Genomic DNA, 16,188 nt, shown 5'->3' with positions numbered 1-16,188 from the left:
ATATTAAACTGTTCAATAAAACATTTTTAACAACAACAAATAAAACAGGAACTGTCAAAGATGAGTAAATTCAGAACAAGTGAAAACTGAACAAGTTTGATGAGTTATGAGCAGCTGATCATTTCTCAGTTTCAACTTGAATCGAAGCAAAATAAAAGGCAATAAACAAGAAGGTTTGCTGGAAGCAACTCTTCTTCAAACTAGGGCCGGGCCATATGGCTGAAAAATGTTTCAGGATAGAGTTTTATTGAATGAATTCTGGAAGCTTATGGAACTTCAATTATCCACGCTCTATCAGACACATTTTATATTCATATTCATCACGTCTATCCTGATACAGCGGGTAAAATAAGTATTGAACACGTCACCATTTTTCTCAGTAAATATATTACTAGAGGTGCTAATGACATGAAATTTTCACCAGATGTTGGTAACAACCCAAGTTACCGACATCTGGTGAAAATTTCATGTCATTAGCACCTCTAGTAATATATTTACTGAGAAAAATGGTGACGTGTTCAATACTTATTTTACCCGCTGTACATATATCTTTCAGCTTCAAATTCGAGTGAGAAGAATTCCTCATCCTCCCATCAGTTCTTATCAACACTTCTGTTCTCATTTAGAAAGAATAACTGAAAAAAAATTCCCAGTGGTGCTGAGCTAATGTGACTTTAATCACATGCAGGAAATCCATCTGCGGAGCGTCCCCTGATTCATTCTTCTGTTCCTTTGTCGAGGGAAGAAAGCGGCTCGGAGGGAGACAGAGAATGAGTAAAAGTGCTGATGAGGCAAACGGCGCTGCATATTGATAAAAGACGGTTAAAAGAAATGTTGGACAGGTAGAGGGGGAGACGCTGGGGACGAGAGTAGGACGTATGAAAGCATAACAAAGGAATGAAAAAATAAATGAGTGTTTCATAATTTCATAAGACACTAATAACAGTAGTAGCATCACAATTAGCACCCATATCACACACACAAACYAAAACACACAGGAGGTTGTAGAGAAGAATCTTAATGTCCTCCCTGTTTACTCATCGCTCTAATTTTTACTTCCCTGACCCCTTTTGGGATTTCCTGCCTCGTCGATATCTTTTTTTTCTCTTTTCATCACCGCCTCCTTTTCTCTGCTTTATTTCTCTCGTTTGGTCCCATCCTTTCCTCACATTTCCATATTTACCCAGCCATAAACAGCCCGCTGACACCCCTGACAGATTGATGAGAGTTACTTCTGAAAATGACTACAATTACTGCCCGCCTGTTTTTTTGACCGCGTCCAGAGTTAATTAAACCTATGTATATATAGACCTGTCAGCCTCCTGCGTTACTCTAAACTGCTCCTGTCACACGTCGGTCTTCTTGTTTTTTTCAAAGCCTGTTTAAAGTGGTTTAGGTGAGGATGTCTATAATCACTGCATCAAAGAAACCAGAGAAAGTCAATGACAAAATAAACACTGCAAGAAAAAAAATTACATTTAGTTAGTTTTTTTTTTGGCAAAAACAGCAGAGGAGGAGAAAAACATTTTAATCTGATTAGTGCCACATTTCACACTCTGTTGATTGAGCTTGATGATAGTTGGGGAGGGGAAAGGCATATTTTGCAACAGAACTCCAAAATTACACTGATTATCCCTCCGGGTGCGAGTCAACAGCCTGCATTAGTCGTGCTGTATCGAGGAGCAAACAAGTCGTATCTCATGATGTTTCCCTGGGTCTCATAACCTACTTCACGACAAATATAAAAAGTATTTCCATTAAACTCAGTTTACTATTACATTAAACTAAGGGCAAATAAAATCCATATTTGTAAAGAAAAAATAAAAAGAAGAATTTTAATATTGTTGAAAACATAACATAGATTGACAGTAAAACTGCATACAAGTATGAATACTTGTCTAAATATACATGGTACATACTCTAAAATGAGCACATAACTTGCCTGCACTGTACTTTGAACTTTGCAAAGTCATCAAAACCAGTGAAAAAATCTTTAAAGTGGGTGTATTATATATTTTCCACGTATATACTTAAATTTTATACCACAATCAAGTAACTGTTACTTTCAGTTGTTATTAAAATGCTGTATAGGCCTCTAAACGCCTTGAAATTTGCCTGGTCTCATTAAGAACCTCCTACCATTTACGACACTCCCACTTCAGCACGCCTTGACAACAATGCTTCGAGAGAGCAGTGCTCTGTGTGGCGGGAGCTCGGCTGCAGACTGAGCTCCAGGGAGGAGCTTTGTACAAATAGGCGGAGCTTTGTAGCAGCAAGCAGTGAGGCAGCTGCACATGGCGACCTGAGGAGATTCAAGGATTTCTCAAACATGCATGAATGAGTTAAAGCAACACTCTGGGTATGTTTTTGATCAGGGATTCATGTTGTAACATAAAACTCAAAAAAGTCAATTTTGCATTATACCCCACCTTTAAACTAGGAATTTGTAAGCATGATTTGCGACAGGATGCATGAATTCCTGTACCTGTGGGAACAGCCGAAGTGACTAAAAATGGTCATGTCCATAAAAACGCTATTTGGGATGGAGAAGTCAGATAAAGTTGATGTAATACTGTAATACGCACGATCTAGTACAGCTACCTCTGTGGGGACTTTGCAATGACTTCCATTAATTTCTGCAGCCTTAAACTGACTCCTTACCCTAAAGCCTAAACCTAAACCCCAACCCACCAACAACATTTTTCCCCATGGGGACAAGGCTTAGGTCCCCATGAGTTGGTCCCAAAAAGTAGGGGTGCTTGCCAAAAATTCTCCCCACGTTCTTGTTGGATTCCTTTATATTTGTTTACCTACACAAACAGCCGGCTTACTGTAGGTCAATCGCCTGACTCTAACTTTCAAATGGTTTTCATCGGATTCATTCGTGTGCTTCATTTACATTGAGTGCGTATCCGCATTTCAGACTGGCATATCAATTTATCTGGAAAACGACAGGAGGAAACTCTTTCAAATGGCGTCATTTGTTATAGCTCAGAATAACCTTTTCAGTGTTTGATTTTATATTTTGCCATGAGTCCCTTTAAATGTCATTTCACTAATATAAAACCGATTCTAGCATCAATCGATGCACATTAATTGAATGAAAATGTTTGTACAACAGTGCAAATAAAGTGGAAATGAAATCACTTTTATTTTTTTCCCTCTCCTCATTCTCCACGCTTTCTTATTGCCGCCAGTTTCTGTATCTGCCAGACGCCCCATAGCAGCTGGGGGTCTGTCTGTGTTGCAGGCAAACCGATTGTGAGAACTACTAAGGACACACACATTTATTATTCATGCCTATGAATATCCAAAGGGTCTGTCTGTGATGTCCGGAGCTTGTGCACACACACACACACACACACACTGTCTGTTGCTCATACGTAGTGTGTGAATGCGAGCAGATTGATGTGATCTGGTTTCGAAATTTGGGCTAATTAGGTTTCTATTTCTCTGTGTAGGAGACACGCTGTGGTTTTCTTCTCAGTCACCGCTCCAGTGGAGGCTGCAGGCATGGCAGCGTGACTCCATCGCCTCGAACGGAGGAAGGCCGCAGAGCTCTGTGACATGCCCCCTCACACCCACCACGCTGAGGGCTATGGCCTGCCCGGATCTGGTGAGTGGACAGAATCACAAAAGAAAAGGAAAAAAAAGAGAGAGAGAAGAGCAGGAGAGACATCGCTCTAATCCTGCTCAACACCACAGTTCTGCTAACTATGCATGCTCAGGAAGAACGCTGTCTGTTTTGACAGCTGCTAATGTTGGCACGCCCAGTGTGATTAGACAGACAGACACGCAAACAAGAGATGATGGCATGTGTCTAGTGATCTGGTGAAATCCCAAATTACTGTACGCATTATTACAGCCAACCACATGAAAATAACAAAACATGATGYGATTGTGTTACACCGTTTTCCTTCTCTGTTCCATCAAAAAGAACGAGCAGTGCATCGGTGGAAAATAAATCTCTGCTGGTGATGAACGAGTCTCTGTATTCACCGTCATGCTGTCACACAATCCCCTCGGTGTGTCAAAGTTCAACCCCCGAGCCCTTGACCCTTACTTAACCTTCGCAGCTCGTCATTGCTAGAACGTCCCATCTGAGCCTGTCCTGTAACATAATAAGAGCTCGACAGCGACACTGAAACTGCGACACGAGAGCGTCTGTTTCAGTAAATYGCGCTCGGAACACTCTTAACATTCTTCAGGTTGACTCTCCTCCTTGTTCCATTTTTACTTTGTTTCTGTCTGCCACTTTCTTCAGGCCTATAATCTTCCCCACTCTCCTCGTTTCATGCCACAGTCTAAATAAAAATCCATCAGACGTCTAGAGGCATAGCAACAGGAACAGCAGCTGGAAGCGTGCATTAGTGTCGCGGCTTTAGACAAGCTTATTTTACATTTCTAACGACACAAACTCGTGTTTACTCTGCAGAAAATCTATAAACTTACGGGCAAAAAAAAAAAAGAAGAGAAAAACTAAAGACAAGGGAGAGTTTCTTGGTGGGAGGGGTGGATGCATTTTGTTGTTGAAGAGGTGTCTTGCAAGATCGCCCCCACAAAGCGCCGCGATCACACCAGGGACACTTAATAACAGGGCCTCTGTCAGAACTTCCACACACCCACACAGAACCCGTAAAGTCAATACCTCCCAGCGGGCTGCCGAGCTCGTCTCCATTTCAGACGCTCGCATCTCTACACCGGCTCTCCTGACCACTCCTCTACGTTTCCGTCAACCAGTTCATTACTTTTACCAGCTCATTACAGCGGCGCTTATGTAAGGATTTTTGAGGAACAGSTCTTGATTAAAAATACTCTCCTTCAGTCTCAGAGTCGTAATTTTCCAAGCACACTTGGCTGACTTTACAAAGAACAAGAAGCAGAAAAGTCTACTAAAGCAAAAATCAGTCTACATCAACATTTAAAATKTTAAAATTCAACTAAAAACAGTTATATGCAGGATATCTTAGATATGAAAGAATGAGCAGATAGACAATCAAATCCCCATTGATTGATTTATTATTTATCTAATTTACAGGATGCGTTTTCATCAAATCTCAAAGGACTAAAACATGGGAAAACACAGCAGGTTGAGGGTCAGCTTTATAATTTATTGATTTTAAATTATTAAAAATCAAATTACAAAATAATCTCTTGATCATTACAATTTATAGTATTGATAATTTATTTCTGTCGTCGCATGATTCACCAAGAATGCAGAAACACGTTGGAATAATGCACAGAAAGCATGCGTGTATGGTCATTAATAATGATTTAATTCTGAGTGACAGGCAAACAGGACTCAATCAGGAAGCTCTGTCGGCTTGTCGCTGACACGTCAGCGGACACAGCCAATAATATAAACCATGATAACATCATATGACGTGCTCATAACCAATCACAGATCGACTAATGTACTATCCAGCCAATCACAGGGCTCTCAGCTCAAAGAGTCTCTTATCAAACAAGAGAGTTCAGTCAAACTCATTTTTATCCATGAAGTGACATGGGCAAGTGTTTCAATGTTTTGAAGACAAACACGTTTAATGTGGACGTTTTTCTCAGTAATAAATATTTAAAACAACATTAAATTTCCTTACATTTCTAACAAATTATCAATTAGTCAAATTAGTTTTAACCACAACAACGAAATCATTAAATCTTAGTTTCTATTTTCTGATTTGATCCATTTCTTTCCATTGGGACGATAATCCAGAATCCAAATATTCCATTAAACCGAGCTGAATTAGGTTGGTGAAGGAAAAGTGAAAAGACTAAAAGAAACAAAAAATTATAGAGCAAAAAAACCTTTGGGCTAAGAAAGGTGCAAAGTTGAGGAAACCATAACTTTTGAGTGACAGAATAAATAAAACAAACAAACAAACAAAAAAAGGAAATAGAAACAGTGAGTGTGGAGAGACGGAGAAAAAAGAGGAGACGAGATGACAGAGGAGCAGTTTGAGGGAGAAGGAAGTGAGATGAAGTGAACAAGGAGAGGAGTGAGAGGAGAACAGAGGGGTCTGTGAACGACACAGAGACCATACGGTGCCTTCAGGCCCTCACAATCCCAGCAGACTGTCTTATCTAACACACACACAAATTAGATCACTCCTATTAAAACCCCATTCACAAAGTTTGTTTTGAGCATCTTCTGTCCAATACCTCCCTGCGTCACTTCTGATGAAAACTGATGCAGAGAGACTGAAAGCAGTTAGGATTTGGCTTTTGAACAGGGATATAATGCAGACTGGCTTCCCAACATTTAGTTGGGAACAGAGCCAAATAATGACTTAGCGTTATGCTAAGTACATATTACATTCCTGTGAGCAAGCGAGTAGCGCAGCTAACTGGAACAGACCCATTACAGCATGTATACATCCTCTAACTGTCTGGGAACACAGCCAGTGAAATAGCGGCAGAGGATAATAAGTTTTGCTGCAGCGCTCAGGTTGATAAACTGATAAAAAAAATACTAGTTTGATTTTGTGTCAGGCCAGTAGAAAAGTAGTCAGGGTGCTTATCGCGGGGATTAAATGGCCTTTAGGAGCTCTTTGGTGCGAGTCAATCCTCTGATCTTTAACCCAGATTCTGCAGTGAAATAAACGTGAAGGCTGGAAAATGTTTTAAAAGTCTGATTGAAAATGGATGGGTGGTCAGCCGTGGGGGATTAGTAGCTGGTGGTAATGTTCAACGCTGCTGGAATATTGGGTGTGTCGTTAAGCGCAGAGTGCAGAACTGGGTTTGATGCCTTCACATATTGTTATTTTTAGACTTGGAGGCCAACTTCACAAAGGATCAGGCGAATTCAACCAACTCAACGCTTCTTTTTTAAATTTACTACAAGAGACACGAATCAACAGTGTAATAAGGCAAGACTTCTTTAGTTCAACTACAATTTCATCGTCTTCATCCTCCTCTGGCTCTGGGTCAGACTCTGGCTCCAACATGTGAGGCTGGATGGAAAAGTCTTCCCTTTTTGACATCTTTTAATTCATTTTAAATAAAAAGTTTCTGCGCTGCTATATAGTCGTAAACCCATCTGTCAAGGTAGAATGAATCGCTCTGAAAGCTAGAAGGAGGAGGGGTCTGAAGTGCCTCGTTTGGATTTAAAGAGACAGTCTCCAAATGAGTTGATCTGAGACAAACCTCAGAAAAGGTGTGAAAGAGGGGCTTATTGGGTTACAATAAGGACAAATTCAGACCATAGCATTGCAGTTCCACTTTATAAAGACTCCAACCGAATGATTTAAGAAGGATTTATTATGTCTCCGTTCAGTGATTCACAAAATATTTTATTAAAAGCCCAGAGAAACACCCACAGATAGCGAGCACCTTATTTTCAGTCTTTGCCTTCTTAACTCCATCACACACATCCCTGACTGGATGTCGTGCCTTACACTCAGAAGCTACTCTGGATGTGGTTGTGTGGGTGATAAAATATTATTTGTTATTTTTATGCAGCTTCGTGCCGCAGAGGTGACCTTAAACTACTGCTCTGAAAGGCCATAATGCGTGCAGAAAACTAAATGCACACGAAAACCTGCAGAAACATCCTTGGAAAAAAATAATAAAAAAGAAACTTCCTTTTCTAAAGCTTCTCTTATACTTTGACCTTGCATTTGCAACGCCATGCTAGAATAAAAAGACAAATCCTGGTGATCATAACTTAAAATACATTGTTTTATTCGCCTCACAATTAGTTCACAGAATATAGAAAGAGCTCCGTGCTGGAAATCTACACAGCTAAACTGTAATATTGGAGCTGCACTTCAGAAGGAAACAGTACTTGATGCAAATCAGAGAAAATTGCTGGGATAATTGCATTTCAATAATGGTCATTTAGTCTTTGTGAAGGGTTTAAAGCCTCCTATAGAGCTGCAGATGTAACACATTGGGCCTCATGCAAGAACCGTTCGTACGAATAGATTTGTTCTTAAGTTGTGCATACGAGTGATTTAGGAGAACTTATGACATTCACCAATTCAAGATATTTTTCAGAAATGAACAAATTTCATGAGTGGTCCAGACCTGTCGTATATTTTACGTGCAGTCAGTCTGCTGTTATCCAGATGGATCTTCTTCACTAATAACTTTATATTTCGTTATTTAGAAAATATTTTGAGTTGAAAATAAATCACACGCCATAATTATTTTGACAATAGATTATTCTGTTTGAATTAGAGTTATAATTTTAAATGTAATAGACTAACAACATAAATTGGTTAAATAAAAAAAATTGGCTATGAATTTTGTTGTATAGCACTACAACGTTTATATGAAGTTAATTGAAGTTTTGAGACATTTTAAAAGGCTTTTTTTTTCAGAAACGCATCTAACACTTGCCACGGTCGGGAGGACCGCTCTTCTGAATAAATGAAAACTATAGGTGACACAGTTGTTTACACTTAAATTAAAAAATATTTGACCAAAGAAAAACAAGAGCAGGACCAGAGAGAGATGAATATGATTTAGATTTTTATTTCTGTGACAGGAGACACGACATTAACAGCAGTCGTCATTTCATTCCTTTGCTAAAAATGACAGATTTTCTTTTCTGGTTCTCTGTGAGCAGAACTTCAATCTCCGAACTCGTAAAGTTCTTCTTTTTTACTTTATGATATCATTTATGAATGGACACTTCCTGGTATGTGGGGCAGGAAATGTATATCCTTATATGGTGTTTTTGGGGTGGTAATTATGCTAATCACCTCTCCTCGTGCACGAGCAGCTGGATACGCATTCATCAGGTTTACGGTCCTCATTTACACACTTTTCCTGAAGATAAAAGAGTTTGTTGAATCTGACGTGACATGTTCGTATGAACCGTTCGTTCGAACAAAAGTAAGAGAAATTTAGGATAAGAATACGAACATGTTCTTGCATGCGGGCCAATGCTTCTACCCTTTCATTCACCTTTTAGTCCAATCAAAACTTGAAGGCAGTACATTCAAACTACAAAGAACACTGACCAAAACATCAGGAAGTATGATCATTATAACCCCCACAAAGAATATGTCTCAAATGTTCGTGGGTGTGCTCATTAGCTCAAGTTTGTGTCTTTTATACTTGAAGAACATGTGGGCATATGTCATATATCTCAGCTGAATTTATTCATATCTAGCAAAAGTAATAAAGCATAAAAAGCTGTTTTTTTTCTCAAAATACTGGTTGTGTTTAACCTTGGACTGAGAACCTGTGGAGCGGCTGCTTCAAAAGCTTGGCAATATCCATCAAATAAATGGTTTTACAGAGAAGTATGCTTTGTTTGAAGCCTTAAAATTTATTCTTTCTATCTTTGGCTTACTTGTCGCCCTTGGTAAATATTGTAGCTACACAAATCAGTGTTAAACACTCATTAGCCATGCTGTTGCGTGAACAAGTGTCACTTTAAATTGAGTGGGAGATGACTCTAAACGTTCTGCAGTTGCTGCTTACAGGTGAAATAATGCGGTCTCAGAAACGCAGAAGCAATGATCGGGAGTGATGGAGACAAGTGCCAAGGTTTGGGTTAAAAAATAAAAAAGGAGACTAAAGAAGTGAACTGAGAGGGAGTAGAGAACAAAAAGAGGCAAAAATAAGAAATTGGATTTTATCCCACTGGGAGAGAAGAGTACAAGTATTTACTCTGTCTTTTCTCTTTTTACATTGTCAGCAGAAGTACAAACTAMGCCCCTGTAATGCATCTCTGCCTCTCCTTAAATACTGCATACTTGTGTTTCAGCGTATGTATTTCAGAGAATGACTTTTTTGTGTGTGTTGGTGAGCAATTACACACAGCTGTGCTTAAAAAAGGGCAAGAGAAAGGTTCTGTGCGTGACAGGAAAGAGATAATGTGGGGTAAATCACTGGATTGGATGCAAACAACAAACTTCCCTCTCTTCTGCCCTTCTCTATTCATTTGATATGGTTGCTACAGTAACACTGTGTCAATGAAGACATAATGAGGTGATTGTGACGACAGTCTGATATCTCACAGCACAAACGTTAGTGCAGAGTTCTGTTAGTGACATCAACAGTGACCTTACTAAATAATATGCATTAGTCATGAGTGATCTGTGCGTATATCTGGGTGTTACGTAGTATTTTTTTAGACTAAAATAGCTCCTTCATTCACAAAAAAATTGTCTATCCATTGTTTTTTGTGAGGTAAAAAAACAAACTACACTGGTGGTTAAAATGAAAACTACTCGAATACTGCTGATGGCGAAAAACACGTCATGAGATTATTTTTGAGATAATGCAGACAAACAATATGTTCTAATATTTGATAAATCATAATATATCATCCACTGCCAAGAGACTAAAGTTATGTTTTTGCTTGTGTGTGTTTGTCATCCACAAAACACACTTTAAGATCACACCATTCTCCTGAGTCGTCTACAGTCCGTTTTTGGCATTTCAGGTCTAGCACTCAAATAGTTCACATCTTATCTCTCCGATCGTCACCACTACCTTCTCAGTCAACCCCTGCAGTTTGCACACCGCTCCTGTCACCCACGACGTCCCCCAAGGTTCAGTGCTCGGCCCACTCCTTTTCATCCTCTACATGCTACCCCTTGGACAAATCATGCACCAAAATGGACTTCTCTTCCATTGCTATGCCGATGACAYGCACCTACAGGGGTTAGACAATGAAACTGAAACACCTGGTTTTAAACCATAACATCCCTTTCAGACAGCTTCCTCTTGCATTCACAGTTAATCCTGTTGGATGTGGTTAGTCCTTCTTGGTGGTATGCTGACAATACCCTGGATATCATGGCTCTTGATACATCACAAAGACTTGATGTCTTGGTCACAGATGCACCAACAAGACGTGCACCAACAATTTGTCCTCTTTTGAACTCTGGTATGTCACCCATAATGTTGTGTGCATTGCAATATTTTGAGCAAAACTGTGCTCTTACTCTGCTAATTGAACCTTCACACTCTGCTTTTACTGGTGCAATGTGCAATTAATGAAGAYTGGCCACCAGGCTGGTCCAATTTAGCCATGAAACCTCCCACACTAACATGACAGGTGTTTCAGTTTCACTGTCTAACCTCTGTATACATCTCCACCAAATCCATTACCTCAGCCATTCTTTCCACTATCACCAATTGTCTGGCTGACATCAAACTCTGGATAGACGCAAACTTTCTGAAGCTCAACAGCAACAAAACAGAATTACTCCTCACTGGTCCCAAATCTCTACTATCCTCTTCTCAAAACATCCCTCATTATTGATGGCAACACTGTGACTACCTCCCCTACAGTGTGAAACCTTGGTGTCATCTTTGACTCCTCTCTTTCCTTCCATTCTCATAATAACACCATCACCAGGACATCATTCTTCCATCTTCGCAATATATTCTCTCTCTCTCTCTCTCTCTCTCTCTCTCTCTGTCTCTCTCTCTCTTTCTCTCTCTCTCTCTCGCTCAACACTGCTTAAATACTTATCCATGCCTTCATAACTTCAACACTTGATTATTGCAACAGCATCCTCTATGGACTTCCCTCTATGCACCTCTAAAAGCTACAGTACATCCAAAAGTCACCTRCCAGCCTTYTAACCAACACCCGYTCCCATGACCACATCACTCCTGTTCTTAAATATCTCCATTGGCTCCCTATATAATGTCACATACAATACAAAATACTCCTCATCACCTACAAAGCCCTCAACAACCCCGTGCCCTCATATCTCACCGACCTCCTTCATCATTACTCTCCTTCCTATTTTATTTAATTATAAATAATGAATAAATAAAATAAATACCCGTCATTTTCATTCCTCTGACTAACTTTTTGATTCCCATCAGAAACAAGCATTGCACCCTAGGGGATCAAGCTTTTTCTGCTGCTGCCCCACTCCTCTGGATTGCTCTTCCTCAAAAAATCAGGAACTCTGACTCCCTACCTATCTTCTTCAGATCACTACTCAAAACTCACCTATTCAACCAGGCCTTCCCATCTTAATGATACTTTTCTTCTCTCTCTCTCTTAGAAAGCGTCTTTGAGTATCCTAAAAAGTGCTATATAAGTTTGATGTATTATTATTATTATTATTATTATTATTATTATTATTATTATTATTATTAATAGAGAGGCGTAACAACATTGCACTCCATAAGGATGTCTTTCAGGTTTGGCTACAATTTTTCTCAAATTAAGCTGATCTCAATTTTAAACTAAGAAATGCTAGGGCTTTTTTTTACTGTACTTTTTTACCGTGCATGCATTTTTATATTTTGCTAATGCCTTATATTTTAGTAGCTGCCTCGGTGGGCTTGGACCCCTATATAAGCAGCGTCAATATGCATTCCTTCAAGTAACGCTAGGGCTTTAATTTTGTTTTGTTTATCTAAATGAAGTCTTTAGTACAACAACCTAAAATAAATCAAACAAATTTCTAGCAAAGAAACTGTTTGGAAGTTGTTTGAACCATGCACGGTGAGAGCAGCAGGAGAGACTCGGGTCAGACTTGGAGCACCGTGTAAAACATTGAAGAGGTATGAAACCTAGGCCTGTGTGTCTGCTGCGTGCAGGACAGCTGGACGTCCTCGTAACAAGATAGGGACAATGTCTGCCGCTCGGGCCTCAGTGACATGCGGACTGGTAACAGAAGTGCTGCTGGGGATGACATCATGACTGGGTCCGATGACACTCAGAGGCCCCTGGATATAAACTTACAGACAGATGAGGCCCTGAAGGTGTCAAAAGGCATTGCCTAGGAGACACAGTCAAACATCAACAAGACATAGACATAGAAATGTGTTTGATTTAGTTTAGGTTGTTGTACTGAGGAGTTTATTTAGATAAGAAACTAAACAAAAATGAATGTATATTGATGCAGCTTTTTTAGGGGTCCAAGCCCACGGAGGCAGCTACTAGCACATTGAACTTCAGCAAATTATAGAAATTTGTGCTCATTATGAATGAGTCATTTAGCATGCTAATTCCTAAACAGCCTGTATCAGCATCTGTGGGAATGTCGATTTGATTTTCTTGTTTCTTGTTTTGGGGTTCATTTTGTCTAGTTTATTCTTTGTGATGTTTACTTTCTCATTCCTCAGCATTTTAATCACCATCAGAATTTTTTTTCCTTCAGTCACTCTCCTGCAATACACTCCTAAACCTGTTCTCTGTTATCATTAAKCCACCTTTCTGCATTTTTTTGGTCGGCTCGCTCTACTAACTGTGACAGCAATGTCCACCTAATTCCTTTTATCACATGATTAAAATGCAATTAGGTAATATTGTCTTCTCAGTCTTATATCTCTTATCAGTGCTGCTTGCATCTAAAAACCTTGATGGATAAAAATCTAACTTGTTACAAAAAGGGACACGGGGGATGTTCCCTGGCCATGCAAAAAAAGCTCATATGGACATCAAGATATATTCTCAGCAATAAAAACACTCTACTTAAAAAAAAAATCTGTGCAAAGACATAAAAATTGTGAGTCTGTGGTAACTGACGCTGAGCAACAAGGCTCTCATCTTGTCGCACGAGCGTGCCTGAAATGTCACCACTGTTACAGCCTGTGTTTTGGAATTCTTGTGAAAAATTGATTCAGAAGCATGTTTGGACAGAATCAAACTGCGCAGAACCACTTAAGCTTATTTGGACTGAACTGTGTGACAGAATATGTTCCTTCTGCTTTGGCTGCATGGAGCACTACATCAGAAAAACCATTTGGAGMATCTAAAATAAGCCAGAAACATGAAGCACTTCCGTCATGAAAGCATTTTAAAATGCTCATGAGGCGAATGAGAGGAAAGAGTGGTAAGGGGTGAAGATTAGTTATATTTTACAAGGGCTGGCGGAGAGAAGAAAATATGGTTTGGAGAAGAAAAAAGGTCAAAATGCTGTTTGCTTTGTGCACAAAACATTTAAAAATGTCACTTTTTACTTATTTATAATATGAAAGTCATGTTTTCTCAATATTAAGATTATATTGAGCGACGTTCAAAAAACAGAGGTTATTGGGACAAAATATTAGAAGCAAACCTTTAATTTTTAATTCTCTGTCTGGAATAAAGAAAATTGAGTATTCAGATTGTTAGCAGCTTGACAAGAAAGTGCAAATATGTGTCGTTGTGACATTTCTACAGCCTCAAAATATCCACAAGCTAAAAAGCCATTATAGGTAGACAGCAATTAAAAACAATCTTCATAACGCCTAACATAAAATGTCTTTTCCAGACATTTTATGTTTTTTTTCCCTTTTTACATCATTCACTTCCATTACACTAGCTGTCATATTGTCTGACGTGTGGACAGGTCAGTAATGAGCTGTTTCACAGAGTTTCATCATGTCAGAGCCAGACGGCCAATTTGACTGGCGAAAGAAACTAAAAGTCGTGATTACGAGAGTAGGAAATGAAAAAAAAAAATTACTAAAATAATGAAGAGCAAAGGCATTGAAAAACAGATGGACTAACAGGAGGTAGAAGATACAACAACCAGAAACACAGCGTGACATAAAAAAAACTCTTGCATATTAAGTAATAGGCGCAGATGATTAAAGCTGCTGCTGAAGCAGAGAGTCTCATCATCAGGAGGTTAAAAGTGGCACTTCTGTGTGTGGAGTTCAGACTGAGTAGTTTTCTGTCACGGTTTACGGCTGCTACACACACAAACACACAAAGTTGCACCAGCATGTGCCCACTCACACAAACACAGAGAGATAAAGTCGTGCCGATAAGCCATTGGCTGAAAACAAAGTCAGTGAGTGTAACGAGACACTGAGGGAATACAGAGCAGAGCTGGGAGACCTGAGAGGAAAGAGAATGAAAGATATAAAGAAAGTAGAGAGAGAGAGAGAGAGAGAGAGAGAGAGAGAAGACTGCAGAGTGAAGACTGATGAGTGTTTGCACAGAGGAGCAAAGAAAAATGGAAAAATAAAAGAATATTGAGGATTTATAGAAGTAAATAAAACCAGAGCAAAAAAAAAAAAAACAGTGGAGTAAAATAAAACTGTCAGGATAAATAAGTTGGATATGAACAAAGGAATAAACAGATAATATGGGAAGAAATTACTTGAGGCTAGAGCGGCTGCACAGTGGTTTGAGCTGTTTCCTCTTAGCTGGAAGGCCACAGGTTTGCCTCCTTTCTGTTCTCCCTGTGCATTCATGGGTTTTCTCCAACATACCCAAAACATGCATGTTAAGTTCATTGGTAACTTTAAATTGAATGGTTCCTTCTCTCCTCTGTGATGGACTTTTGACCTTGYGACTAAGACTAGTTGCAGGTAATTTGTCCAAACCTTGCATTATCTTATAAGGACTGAAATGATCTGTTTGTGACTGTGAGCTACTACTACCATATTTCATTTTAGCTYCGTATCTTTAAAGTTTGGTGAGCTATAGCCAACTTTCTCTTTGCTAAGATGCTTAGCTGTGTTGGCCATCTTGAATGGGGCTGACACCAAAGATTTCTTCAACTGTAAATGTTCATCAAATGATTACCATTCGAAAGTTTGAATGGGTGAAGTGGGGGGGGGGTATATTGCAAAATTGACTTTTTAAGCCTTATAYGCTGTTATGTCATTCCCTCATCAAAAACATAGAGTGCTGCTTTGACTCATTCATGCATGATTGAGAGATCCTTGAATCTCCAGTGGTAACCATTTAGAGCTGCTTAAACATTTACTGGTACAAAGCACTGCCTTGATGTACCTAGCCCCTCCCTGTGGGAGTGTCTGAAATGGTAGGAGGTTCTTAAAGAGACAGAGGCCAATTTCAAGGCGTTTAGATAGACTATGATGCAAAGTTAAATTTAATTCAATTCAATTTAGTTTATTTTTATAGGGCCAAGTCACAACATACAGTACGTTGTCTCAGAGCACTGTATATGAAAAAAAGAACAATCTAAAGAAGAAGTCAGCAGATTGTGTTGAACCACTTCATCATTCTCATCCTGAGCAAATTTATTTTTGAGATATAGAGAATTTTCATAACAACTGAAGGTACCTAATCTAACCCTAACCCCCTTACACTCAGCCTAACTTCACAGGTATATACCTAATCCTAACCTAAATTTAATTCATATTTAGCCCCAAGCCTAACCCCTGACCCACAAATGGTGTTTTTCYATTAAAAAAACCAGGCAAATGTCAACACAATGACAAAATGTCCTCTTAAGCATATTACAATATCAAATTATACCTACACACACACACACACACACACACACACACACACAC

The 16,188-nt window shown here is 39.2% G+C and overlaps 1 protein-coding gene across 1 annotated transcript in view; it reads left to right on the top strand.

Moving 5' to 3' along the window:
- The window catches only part of lrtm2a (leucine-rich repeats and transmembrane domains 2a), a gene marked incomplete at its 3' end in the record, with an annotated part of 27,050 nt that overhangs the window by 5,948 nt on the left and 4,914 nt on the right, over window positions 1-16,188 (top strand). The window contains 1 exon segment of the mRNA XM_014004824.1: window positions 3,462-3,616. Coding sequence (XP_013860278.1) covers window positions 3,568-3,616 — 49 coding nt within the window. The 5' untranslated portion in view covers window positions 3,462-3,567.

This window comes from Austrofundulus limnaeus, unplaced genomic scaffold, assembly GCF_001266775.1.
Source record: "Austrofundulus limnaeus strain Quisiro unplaced genomic scaffold, Austrofundulus_limnaeus-1.0 Scaffold26, whole genome shotgun sequence".
NCBI lineage: Eukaryota > Metazoa > Chordata > Actinopteri > Cyprinodontiformes > Rivulidae > Austrofundulus > Austrofundulus limnaeus.
This window is presented reverse-complemented; position numbering and strand designations above follow the sequence as displayed.